The sequence below is a fragment of the Triticum urartu genome, chromosome 1 (assembly GCF_003073215.2).
Source record: "Triticum urartu cultivar G1812 chromosome 1, Tu2.1, whole genome shotgun sequence".
NCBI classification, from domain to species: Eukaryota; Viridiplantae; Streptophyta; class Magnoliopsida; order Poales; family Poaceae; genus Triticum; species Triticum urartu.
Window position 1 is genome coordinate 57,629,044 of NC_053022.1, and position 14,022 is coordinate 57,643,065.

General features: G+C 45.6%; 1 protein-coding gene across 1 annotated transcript; it reads left to right on the forward strand.

Moving 5' to 3' along the window:
- Window positions 1-2,450: 2,450 nt before the first annotated feature.
- Window positions 2,451-4,125, forward strand: LOC125546985 (annexin D5-like). The gene is made up of 5 exons (XM_048711052.1): window positions 2,451-2,645; window positions 2,747-2,892; window positions 3,024-3,242; window positions 3,359-3,574; window positions 3,683-4,125. Exons 1-5 carry the CDS (start codon window positions 2,570-2,572, stop codon window positions 3,974-3,976), a joined length of 951 nt encoding a protein of 316 aa, XP_048567009.1. The 5' UTR covers window positions 2,451-2,569; the 3' UTR covers window positions 3,977-4,125.
- The last annotated feature ends 9,897 nt before the right edge of the window (window positions 4,126-14,022 follow it).

Here is a 14,022-nt window from a genome sequence, read left to right on the forward strand (position 1 = left end):
CAAAATACAATTTTTCCCTAATAATAAAGCACGGATTGACTCCGTAGGTTCACCGTCACAATACGCTTCTTTATGTGAATTTACGCTTTCAGTTTGAATTTTAAACACATACGCGAGGTGGTACTAAAATAAAGTTCCCATATATTAGCTCTTTTTGCTCAAGCACCCACGATCGGTTTCCCAGGAACGATCGATCCTTCCTGACCGATGCCTGGTCAAATTGTTCTGGCCCATGCGGCCCAATGAAGCCTGACAAAAAACGGCCACACAAAAAAAGTTACTATTATGAGGACTCGAACACGGGTTGCAAGAAAAGTGCACAAATCGAGCGTCCAACTCAGCTGGCCCATCCTATGCTTAGAGTAACAAGGATTACCTCTCTTAGTCTATCAGAGAATTTTCAGCCGCCAGGCCACATTATTCCGGCCCACCTTGCTGAAGGAAGCTACACAAGCGAACGGGCGAAGCTGGCCCACAGCCCGGCGCAAAAAAGTATTCGATGGTAGGCTGAATCAAACGCTGAACTGCATATACGATAACCAGTGTCGCTACCAACTGACATAGCTCATGGTGTATTTTCCTTAAAAAGAACTCATGGTGTATTATATTTAGGCTGTTGATTCACCTTTTAAATAGTCCCATACCGCTCTCTTAAACCCAATCTTTATAATTTATATACATCTTCAAATTTTCTCGATATCAAGGAGCCGTCTCGGGACCCAATATAGAAGGAAATAAGTCCTTCCATAATAAAAGATAAGGAAGGAAAGAGGGAAAAATAAAGAAGGCAAGAGGGAGGGACTTCATGTTTCTTGACAGAATAAAGAAGGAAGGAGAGAAAAATAAGGAAGGAAAGAGGGCAGGGATTTCATATGGAAAGAAGAGGGATTTCACATGTCGCATGGCAGAATAAGGAAGGAAACAGGGCGGCGATTTTATGTGTAGACAGAGAAAAAATTGGAAAGTGGAAGCTGTCCCATATAATTAAGTAAGGAAGGAAAATACAGAAAACTAAAAAAGGAAAGAGAGGGAGGGTCTCCAAATGGGGGATATAATGGCACTAAACGTCTCCGTCCATGGATAGCAACGGCATCAGGCAAGTTGAACTACTTTTTATATCTGAATTGTTGGCGTCAAATTATAACTCAAAATCAAATTATGTTGGAATTGTTTAACATGCACAAAAAAATACTATGTCTAAATCACAATAAACAGGATTCATTCTATGTTGGTCATGTACAATATTTTTCTGAGAACAAAACAAATTTTTGCTCTTAATTTTCTGCTCGACCAGCTAGCGCCCGTCACAAACTCTTACAATCCTTCTAATAAAAATAGTGTTGATCACCAAAGCACAAGCAGTCGTACTCCCTGCTGTGTGCAACACAAACTCCACACTTTACTTTGTTCTATTAGCCAACGATGGAGGATCTTTGTACAATGCTCCTAATATCATTGCCCCGCAAAAAATGCTTCTAATATCATTACCCCGCAAAAAATGTTTCTTATATCATTGGACACAAAATAGTGCTATGCTACCCAGTCCCTAAACCTAGCCCACACTGGTTCATGAAAAATCTTTGTTGCCTCCATAGTGAAGCAAGAATGCTATACTAAGGGCCCGTCCGGAAGTGCTCTGGCTTCCCAAATGAGCCAGCTTCTCCACCAGCCAGCGCTAGCTAGCTTCTCGCGGGAGCCAGCGATCGTTCGGCTATAGAAAACGCTTTGCCGCCCCTGTAGCGAGAAAAACGGTTCGCCGCGCCCTGTAGCAAGAGGAAAGTGCTTCAAGGAGGCACTTCGGGAGGGCATTCCATGTAATATCCAGCAACTCCCACTTCTCGTTTTCCAGGAGCTGGGCGATCGTAGCTTCTGTTTTTTGCACTGCGGGCCGAGCGGATTCCGGGAGCAGGCTTCTAGAAGCTGCGGCGTTCGGCCAGCTCCTCGCCCGCTTCCGGAGAAGCGTGGAGCCGGAGCACTTTCGAACGCAGCCTAAAACTTTACTATTTTTATTATAGTGTGATATTTTTGGGGCATCGCCGCATCACTGAGCAACGCCAACAAATACATGAAGAGATACTTGCGACCAGGTAGATATTTCTGTGATTTAAATTGCACACACCTACAGTACACTTATAAATTCCTTTTGTTGTTATGTTTTTGCACAACACATCTTTTCATGTTGTTTCTCATGTGGTAGTGTAGAAGATTTCAAAGAGTTTACTAATGTCACCATGTCTAGCAGTCGGTCGTGGGAGGAGGAGGACATGTCTGGCAATCGATCATGGGAGGAGGAGGAGAGGGAAGGGTCTTGAGCTATTGGGTTTGGCATTTTTGATAGTGGAAACTAATAAACGCAGACGGAGGTGGTAGTGCTGTTTCAAAATATTCTGAATCAAAGAATGAGCGGGTTGTGCTTCTCATCCTTGTAATTTCCAAAGAGAAATCGAATCTAGCGTCTAAGGGGAAAGCTTCGCGTCTCCCTCTTTAAAAAGCTCCCCCCGTACGCAGCACCAGCACACAGAGTCTCACTCACAGAAAAGAAACCATCGTCCAGCCACGCAGGCGAGCGATGGCGAGCCTGAGCGTGCCTCCGGTGCTCACGCCTCCGCGTGATGACGCCGTCGCTCTCCACAAGGCCTTCAAAGGTACACAGAGATGAAACGAACGATGAAGTATTTCTTCCATCCTGTCTAGCAACAATCGATGTTTTCTGTGTAACAGCCGGTGGTCTTCTTGTATTGTGCAGGGTTCGGCTGCGACAGCACGACGGTGACCAACATACTTGCTCACCGCGACTCGGCGCAGCGCGCGCTCATCCTGCACGAGTACAAAGCCATATACCATCAGGATCTCTACCATCGCCTAGCAACTGAGCTGAGTGGAAACCACAAGGCATGCAAAATGAACTAGATATTTCCATATCTACACATCCTAGCTACGGATACATACATATCCTTCGTCTTAAAAGTTAAAACTGAGTGGAGTACTGCTCCCGAAACGAACCTGCATGGCTGTGGTTGCAGAATGCTATGCTGCTTTGGGTCCTCGACCCCGTGGGGCGTGACGCGACCATACTGAACCAGGCTCTCAACGGCGACATCACCGACCTGAGAGCCGCCACGGAGGTAATCTGCTCCAGGACGCCGTCGCAGCTGCAGATCATGAAGCAAACCTACCGCGCGAGGTTCGGTTGCTACCTCGAGCATGACATCACCGAACGCACCTACGGTGATCATCAGAAGGTTAGTCTTTTGTTTCTTGTTTCCATCGTCATCACATAATTGCCTTTTCTTGATCTGTTTTGCGCTTGAATCTATCGCCACTATTTGTCTAATTATTCGGGTGTTGATCAATGCAGCTTTTGCTTGCGTACCTGGGAGTCCGGCGCAACGAAGGCCCGGAAGTTGATCCTTCGGCGGTGACAGACGACGCGAGGGAGCTGTATCAAGCCGGCGAGAAGAGGGTGGGCACCGATGAGCGGGCCTTCATCCGCATCTTCAGCGAACGCAGCTGGGCGCACATGGTGTCCGTGGCCAACGCTTACCAGCACATGTACGCCCGGTCCCTGGAGAAGGTGGTGTTTATCTCCAACTTGCTTGAAACTCCTCTCATCTTCCTTCCATGAGCAAATCAGGCCTAGAAACTAAATAAATAAAGGCATCGATGCTCACCGAATTTGCAGGCCGTGAAGAGTGAGACGACAGGGAACTTCCAGTTCGGGCTGCTGACCATCCTCAGGTGCGCCGACACTCCGGCAAAGTACTTTGCCAAGGTCCTGCACAAGGCGATGAAAGGCCTGGGCACCAGCAACGCGGCGCTCACACGGGTGGCGGTGACGAGGACCGAGGTTGACATGAAGTACATCAAGGCAGAGTACCACAACAAGTACAAGGGGTCGCTGGCTGAAGCTATCCACTCCGAGACGTCGGGGAACTACCGAACCTTCCTCCTCTCACTCGTCGGCTGGGACCGCTAATTCGCTCCTGTCGATCCCACGCATGCATGGTGGCGCCACCAAGACTGCCATGCGTGATCCATCAATAGGCATTGGGGCACAATAATCTGAAAAGGAGCAAAATAAGATTGTATTATTCCTGTGGAATCAACACAATTGTTCTATGTTCACTTTTCCAAATATGGAGCATCAGTACCTTCACTATTTCCAAATAACTCGCCATCAACATGGTTCTTTTTACTATAGTAGTACCCCATCTTATACTGCTTTATTCCACCTTATCTCCCCCGTCTCGTCACATTTGGTCTATCACCAGATAAATGTAGTGGGAAGGTGCCTGCTTGATTATTGTTAACTACCACTCCAGAAGGGAAAAAAAAGGAACAATAGTTTGGCAACATATTCTACATGATTGGCCGACCACATCTCACCTTTCACAAAAAAGTAACAATAATTTGACAACATATTCCACACGACTGGCCGACCACATCTCGCCTTCCATAATACGGAAGCTCTATTACGATTCAACGAAACTTAATTAACATAATGTACGGAAAACTTCTCTCTGCTTCCTCCGTTAGAAGTGAGCCTCCAAAATACCTGAAATGGACTAAAACAACCTGCTATCATAAATTACTGTCACACAGATGATGCATTTAGGCTCTGTTCGGATTCTCTCCGGTCCCTCACTGCGGCTCCCGGAGCGGAGGGAGCGCCAGCACAAAAGCAGGGAGTTGCTTGAAACCAGCTCTCGAGCGGAGCGGAGTTTAAGGGATGGGAGAGTTTCCGAACAGGCACTTAGTACCACATAACATCCAGTCCATCTTAATTGCAGAAATACAGGTTATTGCTAACGAGTCCACTGGACACTTAGGAAGGCAAATAGGCAAAGTAATAACCAGTATTAAAAGTAAGGATGCAACAACAGAGTCCAGGTTTCTGATCAAAATTCACAGGTAAGAGTAAATGGAGATAATCCAGCTGCAATGATGAATATTTTTTATCTACACTCCCAGTAAAGGCACAAGTTATGTTGGGACACTAAGCACTTACTTTTACAGAAAGAACACAGTTTACCATAACCATCCATTAAATCTACACTACCAGTATGATGAATGGGTGCAAAAAAGTGTGGATTTTTTCTTGCAGTTCCTAATTATGTTTTATTTTTCTCGCAGTTCCTCTATCTACCCAATGGCATACCTTAGTGCCAAATGGGCAAAATTAATAATCATAATCAAGCATGAAAGGAGCTACTCAATGGCACACTTTACTGCCTATTGGGGAATACTGATACTCCCTCTATTCCTAAATGTAGTGCACATAGGAAATTTCAAAAGTCAAACTCCCCCTACTTTGACTACATTTATAGAGGAAAATATCTACATCTATAACATTAAATAAATATTATTAGATACTCCCTCTATAAAGAAATATAAGAGCGTTTAGATCACTGCTTTAGCGATCTAAACGCTCTTATATTTCTTTACAGAGGAGTACATCATTAAGCATATTCAAAGAAATTTTGGTATTATTTTTGTTGATAATTTTCTCACTAAACTTGGTCAAACTAAACAATGTTTGACTTCTAAGAAATTTTATGTGCACTACATTTAGGAATAGAGGGAGTAATCATCAGCAAGTATGGAGCTATTTTTTTGGTAAACCTAGTAATACTCTTTCAATCATCTAGTCAATTATTAGAAATAAAAACGTTCTTGAGCCAGTAGAAGGATGATAATTCCGCCAGTTTGTATGCCATCTCCATACTACCGAGGCACAGCATTATATTATTGATCTTAGTCATAGGTGTTGTTCATTGTATAGTCCTGATTCGTTGACTGAACCGGCCACAATCAAGAACTTTTCTTAAGAGTGACTATTCGGAGGTTAAAGTCACTTAGGCAATGTGAAATGAAAATCAATTCTCTGAGTGTGTATGTTGGGGGTTGGCATATAGCTGTAACGGCCACTCCGGTAACATGTGCATGGGGCCCAGATGTAAGTTTGTTGGAAGAGAGAACTACATGCACTTCTTGGTTGCCAATAAAAAGAGTCAAACAACTAATCATCAAGCTCATGAACCTAGAAATGCTGGAGAGTTTCAGCTAGCTGTGGCTGTAATTTATTATTTTTATGCTTATTGAGTATCTAGCATAAATTTGCACTGAAGCCTAATTTTTCTTTAAATGTAAGGGCTCTGATCTATATAGACCATACACCTTCCTTCTTTTAAACAGTAGGAGGGCACGTGCATCCACCTAGCCAAGCCAAAACACAAAGGATAAACAACATGTTACCTGACAACATTGAATCAACGATAAGTCTAGCCTCTCTGACATGCTTTTCCTCTGAAATTTTGCAGGGTGATCATGGAGGGCACCGACAAGGAAGCAGAGCATCCTGTGCCAATCTACACCGACCTAGGTGAGCATAAAGTGGCAACCAGGAGTTGGTTGCAACCATTCAGAATACTTAGCCAGCTGTACGACATATACCCTAGGTTGGGTCTCCATGTAGAACATGTGTGTTTTGGAAAGGAACGCCCATAGGAAACTCTGTTGCCTGCAGTAACTGTCATCCTTTTCTAGCTAGCATGGTAATGTTGAAGAGCTGGAGAGGCAAAAGCCAAGGCATCCACTTTCTTTTGGCCTTGACATTTTTCGCCAACTAAGCCAAAGAATTTAAAGCTCATGCTCTTGCTGGCACCCCTAGTATGTTTCTATCATAGTGCTAAGCTGATCACAAAAGCTTTTTATTAGATCAAAAACATGGCATGGTGTAAGTCAGACATTGCTTGTGCTACCGCTTTCACCAAGATTTTCTTTCCTGCTTTAGAGAGACTTTTCTACTTCCATCTACTTATTCTCTTGCACATATTTTCCTTGAAATACTCAAAAGTGTTAGCATCTAGTATTCCAAATGCTTTATCCATCTTCCCGGCTAAACAATATCCGTCAATCAGTGAACTAAATGTAATAACGTTAGGCCTCTCGCCAATGTTTATAGCCAAGTCGAAGATATCGTGTGCCTCGGTAACCCTTCCTTCCTTGCATAGACTGTTTATTACTGAGCTGAAGAACACAATGTTTGGACGAGGAATACCTTTGTTCATCATTTCAGAAACCAAGGCCTTTGCTTTCACCAAATCACCATGTGTACAAAAACCCTGAATTAGAGAATGATAAACAACCTTGTTCGGTTGTAATCCCATTGCAATCATCTCATTTAGTTTGTCCATTGCATCAGACAGCCTGCCCATTCTGCAAAGTGCAGCTGTTACAATTGCATAGGTGAATACATTAGGACTCACTCTTTGTTCCTGCATTTCAGTAAATATGAGCATAGCTTCATGCATCATTCCACGTTTAGCATATGCATCAATTAATATGTTGAAAACATTGCAGTTGGCTACAATAGCATTGTCTTTCATTGAATTAAAGAGATTAATCATATCGGCTAGGCATCCTTCAGTAGCATACCCGTGAAGAAGAGTAGAGTACACGACGATATTAGGTTTGAGGCCCTTGGAGGTCATGGAGTCAAAAAATTCTGCAGCTTCTTTGCTTCCTCCATTCTTGCAAAGGGAGTACATGAATGAGTTCCATGCATGTATACATATTTGGTCGAACACCATTATCAACCATCTGCTGAAGGACCAGCTTTGCCTTGTCCATTGCCCTGACCTTGCACAAGGCATCAATAATCAAGCTATATGTCACCACATTAGGCACAATCCCTTGTTGCACCATTTCATGGAATAGATTGCATGCCTTACTTACTTCACCCTCCTTAAAGAAGCTGCGGATGACTGTGCTATATGCCACCACATCGAGGGAGCAGGCACCTCCTTTCCTTACCATCTGGAGCAGATCGAGCGCTTGCTGGCTCCTGCTATCATCACATAAGCTCTTAAGTACTATGGAGTATGAGATGGCATCAGGCACACAACCGAACTCAGACATCCTATGAAGCAGCATGTTGACAGCCTCATCCTTCCGTTTTGCGTGGCAGAGGCACTTGAGGAGGTTGATGGCGACGATCTGGTCTGCCTTGAGGCCCGTCCTGAGGAAGCGGCCGAAGAAAGCAGGGCCTAGGTTCGGGTGGCATGCACGACAGCAACTGTCCATGAGGATGTTGTAGGTGCAGACTGTGGGTGGCGTCACGCACGGCCCTGCTTCTTCTCGGCAGACGCGGTTGAAGATGCCGAGAGCAAGGGAGTGTCCATCTCTGAGAGCAGCGGAGGACAGAGCCTGGGCGAGCGCGGCAAGGAAGTCGTTGAAGGAACGCTCGGGGACGGGGTTGGCCTGCAGTAGCAATTCGTCAAACAGGTGGTGTGCGTCTTCAGGGCTGAGCGTCCCGGCGCGGACGCGCTCCGTGGCCGCGGCAAAGGCGGGTCGGGGGTCCCAGTGGCGTGAAGGCGGCGAGGTGGAAGTGCGGCATGGGCGTGGTGTAGCAGAGGCGAGCCATGGGACTGGCACGGCCTTCGTGTTCGCGCTGGTGGAGTGGGAGTGGCGAGAGGTGCGCGACTGAGAGGAGCCTCCGCTGTACCAAATGTGATGTAGTGTAGGAACCTATAGCCCCATCTTTCACGAAAGGAGCGAATCCCGCGATGAACATAAAGAATACAAGGAGGGAAACAAAGAGAAAATATGAGGGGAACACAAGAGAACACTCAAACCAACAAGAATGATCACACATGCGCTAGATCCTCGAATACATAAGAGAAGATACACGATCCACGGACAACTAAGGATGATACAAGGGTAGCCGGTCTTCTCCGTGAGGAGGTCTTGAATCCACGGGGGGATCTTCCCTTAGAAAGGGGGCTTGAATCCAAAGGGATCTTCTCCGAAAAGGCCGCAGTCTCTCGCACGGAGGAGATCCGATATGGATGAGCGTAGCTCTATCTCTCAAATGAGCTATCATAAGGCTAACCCTAGAAAGGAGGAGGTGGAGGAGTATATATAGTTTAGGTCCACGAAGGGGTAAGTGAGGGGCGAAAGGGTACATGGGCTTCGGCCCGAGTGTCTGCGCGCAGGCAGGGCCGGAAGTTCCGGGGACAACCGAAAGGTCTGGGCGCTGGAGGTTCCGCGCGAAGGTCCGGGCTATCCAGAGAGTTGGCACACTCTCGGACGGCTTCGATGCGTCGGGGCCGGAAGTTCCGGGACGGCCGGAGGTTCCGGGGGCCGGAAGTTCCGGGCAGCGGCCGGAAGTTCTAGACTTTCCAGAAACTTGTCCAGACTTCTTCTTCCTTCTCTTCCATGCTTCCCTCGCAGATGGTGTAGTTGTTTCTTGGCGCTTGCACTCCTCCTCGACATTCGTGAAGCTCCGACAATACCTATGCATGCACAATGGAGGGTCAAGTAGTATACCATCCTCGAAGGGGTCAAGTGAGCACGTGTAAAGGAGACGATTCACCTTTGTGTATGTGAAGTAGATGCCGCACGTGTCACTCGCCGAACGGACTCTTGACATGGTGATGTCCATAGGATGCTCCGCATCATCTCCCCTCCCATGAGGAAGATCCGGCCTCGGATCGAAATCCAAATCACCATGGGAAAGAGATGGCGTCGTCGTGTAGGAGTGGTCGATCACCAAGTTCTCGTCATCTTGAAGTTCGAAATGGGCACTCTTCAATGTCACACCATCTTGGGATTCCTTCAAAAGGAGCAAAGACAACAAACACTTGGAAAAACAAATGTGGTTAGTGAAGGAAATATGCCCTAGAGGCAATAATAAAGTTATTATTTATTTCCTTATATCATGATAAATGTTTATTATTCATGCTAGAATTGTATTGACCGGAAACATAATACATGTGTGAATACATAGACAAACAGAGTGTCACTAGTATGCCTCTACTAGACTAGCTCGTTAATCAAAGATGGATATGTTTCCTAACCATGGACAAAGAGTTGTTATTTGATTAACGGGATCACATCATTAGGTGAATGATCTGATTGACATGACCCATTCCATTAGCTTAGCACCCGATCGTTTAGTATGTTGCTATTGCTTTCTTCATGACTTATACATGTTCCTATGACTATGAGATTATGCATCTCCCGTTTACCGGAGGAACACTTTGTGTGCTACCAAACGTCACAACGTAACTGGATGATTATAAAGGTGCTCTACAGGTGTCTCCAAAGGTACATGTTGGGTTGGCGTATTTCGAGATTAGGATTTGTCACTCCGATTGTCGGAGAGGTATCTCTGGGCCCTCTCGGTAATACACATCACATAAGCCTTGCAAGCATTGCAACTAATGAGTTAGTTGTGATATGATGTATTACGGAACGAGTAAAGAGACTTGCCGGTAACGAGATTGAACTAGGTATTAAGATACCGACGATCGAATCTCGGGCAAGTAACATAGCGATGACAAAGGGAACAACGTATGTTGTTATGCGGTCTGACCGATAAAGATCTTCGTAGAATATGTAGGAGCCAATATGAGCATCCAGGTTCTGCTATTGGTTATTGACCGGAGACGTGTCTATGTCATGTCTACATTGTTCTCGAAACCTTAGGGTCCGCACGCTTAAGGTTTCGATGACAGTTATATTATGAGTTTATGAGTTTTGATGTACCGAAGGAGTTCGGAGTCCCGGATGGGATCGGGGACATGACGAGGAGTCTCGAAATGGTCGAGACATAAAGATCGATATATTGGAAGCCTATATTTGGATATCGGAAGTGTTCCGGGTGAAATCGGGATTTTACCGGAGTACCGGGAGGTTACCGGAACCCCCCAGGAGGTATGGGCCTTAGTGGGCTTAGTGGAAGAGAGGAGAGGTGGCCAGGGCTGGGCCGCGCGCCCCTCCCCCCTAGTCCGAATAGGACAAGGAGAGGGGGGCGGCGCCCCCCCTCCTTCTCTCTCTCTCTTTCCCCCCCCCGAATCCTATTCCAACTAGGAAAGGGGGGAATCCTACTCCCGGAGGGAGTAGGACTCCTCCTGGCGCGCCCTCTCCTGGCCGGCCGCACCCCCTTTGATCCTTTATATACGGAGGCAGGGGGCACCCCTAGACACACAAGTTGATCCACGTGATCATATTCTTAGCCGTGTGCGGTGCCCCCTTCCACCATAGTCCTCGATAATATTGTAGCGGTGCTTAGGCGAAGCCCTGCGACGGTAGTACATCAAGATTCGGTCACCACGCCATCGTGCTGACGGAACTCTTCCCCGACACTTTGCTGGATCGGAGTCCGGGGATCGTCATCGAGCTGAACGTGTGCTAGAACTCGAGGTGCGTAGTTTCGGTGCTTGATCGGTCGGGCCGTGAAGACGTACGACTACATCAACCAATTGTGCTAACGCTTCCCGTTGTCGATCTACAAGGGTACGTAGATCACACTTTCCCCTCTCGTTGCTATGCATCACCATGATCTTGCGTGTGCATGGGAAAACTTTTGAAATTACTACGTTCCCCAACAGTGGCATCCGAGCCTAGGTTTTATGTGTTGATGTTATATGCACGAGTAGAACACAAGTGAGTTGTGGGCGATATAAGTCATACTGCTTACCAGCATGTCATACTTTGGTTTGGCGGTATTGTTGGACGAAGCGGCCCGGACCGACATTACGCGTACGCTTACGCGAGACCGTTCTCCCGACGTGCTTTGCACAAAGGTGGCTAGCGGGTGACAGTTTCTCCAACTTTAGTTGAACCGAGTGTGGCTACGCCCGGTCCTTGCGAAGGTTAAAACAGCACCAACTTGACAAACTATCGTTGTGGTTTTGATGCGTAGGTAAGATTGGTTCTTGCTTAAGCCCGTAGCAGCCACGTAAAACTTGCAACAACAAAGTAGAGGACGTCTAACTTGTTTTTGCAGGGCATGTTGTGATGTGATATGGTCAAGACATGATGCTAAATTTTATTGTATGAGATGATCATGTTTTGTAACCGAGTTATCGGCAACTGGCAGGAGCCATATGGTTGTCGCTTTATTGTATGCAATGCAATCGCGCTGTAATGCTTTACTTTATCACTAAGAGTAGCGATAGTCGTGGAGCATAAAGATTGGCGAGACGACACGATGCTACGATGGAGATCAAGGTGTCGCGCCGGTGACGATGGTGATCATGACGGTGCTTCAAAGATGGAGATCACAAGCACAAGATGATGATGGCCATATCATATCACTTATATTGATTGCATGTGATGTTTATCTTTTATGCATCTTATCTTGCTTTGATTGACGGTAGCATTATAGATGATCTCCTCACTAATTATCAAAAAGTGTTCTCCCTGAGTATGCACCATTGCCAAAGTTCGTCGTGCCCAGACACCACGTGATGATCGGGTGTGATAAGCTCTACGTCCATCTACAACGGGTGCAAGCCAGTTTTGCACACGCAGAATACTCAGGTTAAACTTGATGAGCCTAGCATATGCAGATATGGCCTCGGAACACTGAGACCGAAAGGTCGAGCATGAATAATATAGTAAATATGATCAACATAGTGATGTTCACCATTGAAAGCTACTCCATTTCACGGGATGATCAGTTATGGTTTAGTTGATATGGATCACGTGATCACTTAGAGGATTAGAGATATGTCTATCTAAGTGGGAGTTCTTTAAGTAATATGATTAATTGAACCTAAATTTATCATGAACTTAGTACCTGATAGTATCTTGCTTATTCATGTTTGATTGTAGATAGATGGCCCGTGCTGTTGTTCCGTTGAATTTTAATGCGTTCCTTGAGAAAGCAAAGTTGAAAGATGATGGTAGCAATTACACGGACTGGGTCCGTAACTTGAGGATTATCCTCATTGCTGCACAGAAGAATTACGTCCTGGAAGCACCGCTGGGTGCCAGGCCTGCTGCTAGAGCAACACCAGATGTTATGAACGTCTGGCAGAGCAAAGCTGATGACTACTCGATAGTTCAGTGTGCCATGCTTTACGGCTTAGAATCGGGACTTCAACGACGTTTTGAACGTCATGGAGCATATGAGATGTTCCAGGAGTTGAAGTTAATATTTCAAGCAAATGCCCGGATTGAGAGATATGAAGTCTCCAATAAGTTCTATAGCTGCAAGATGGAGGAGAACAGTTCTGTCAGTGAGCATATACTCAAAATGTCTGGGTATAATAATCACTTGATTCAATTGGGAGTTAATCTTCCAGATGATTGCGTCATTGACAGAATTCTCCAATCACTGCCACCAAGCTACAAAGAGCTTCGTGATGAACTATAATATGCAAGGGATGAATAAGACTATTCCCGAGCTCTTCGCAATGCTGAAAGCTGCGGAGGTAGAAATCAAGAAGGAGCATCAAGTGTTGATGGTCAACAAGACCACTAGTTTCAAGAAAAAGGGCAAAGGGAAGAAGAAGGGGAACTTCAAAAAGAACAGCAAGCAAGTTGCTGCTCAAGAGAAGAAACCCAAACCTGGACCTAAGCCTGAAACTGAGTGCTTCTACTGCAAGCAGACTGGTCACTGGAAGCGGAACTGCCTCAAGTATTTGGCGGATAAGAAGGATGGCAAGGTGAACAAAGGTATATGTGATATACATGTTATTGATGTGTACCTTACTAATGCTCGCAGTAGCACCTGGGTATTTGATACTGGTTCTATTACTAATATTTGTAACTCGAAACAGGGACTACGGATTAAGCAAAGATTGGCTAAGGACGAGGTGACGATGCGCGTGGGAAATGGTTCCAAAGTCGATGTGATCGCAGTCGGCACGCTACCTCTACATCTACCTTCGGGATTAATATTAGACCTAAATAATTGTTATTTGGTGCCAGCGTTAAGCATGAACATTATATCTGGATCTTGTTTGATGCGAGACGGTTATTCATTTAAATCAGAGAATAATGGTTGTTCTATTTACATGAGTAATATCTTTTATGGTCATGCACCCTTAAAGAGTGGTCTATTCTTATTAAATCTCGATAGTAGTGACACACATATTCATAGTGTTGAAACCAAAAGATGCAGATTTGATAATGATAGTGCAACTTATTTGTGGCACTGCCGTTTAGGTCATATCGGTATAAAGCGCATGAAGAAACTCCATACTGATGGGCTTTTGGAACCACTTG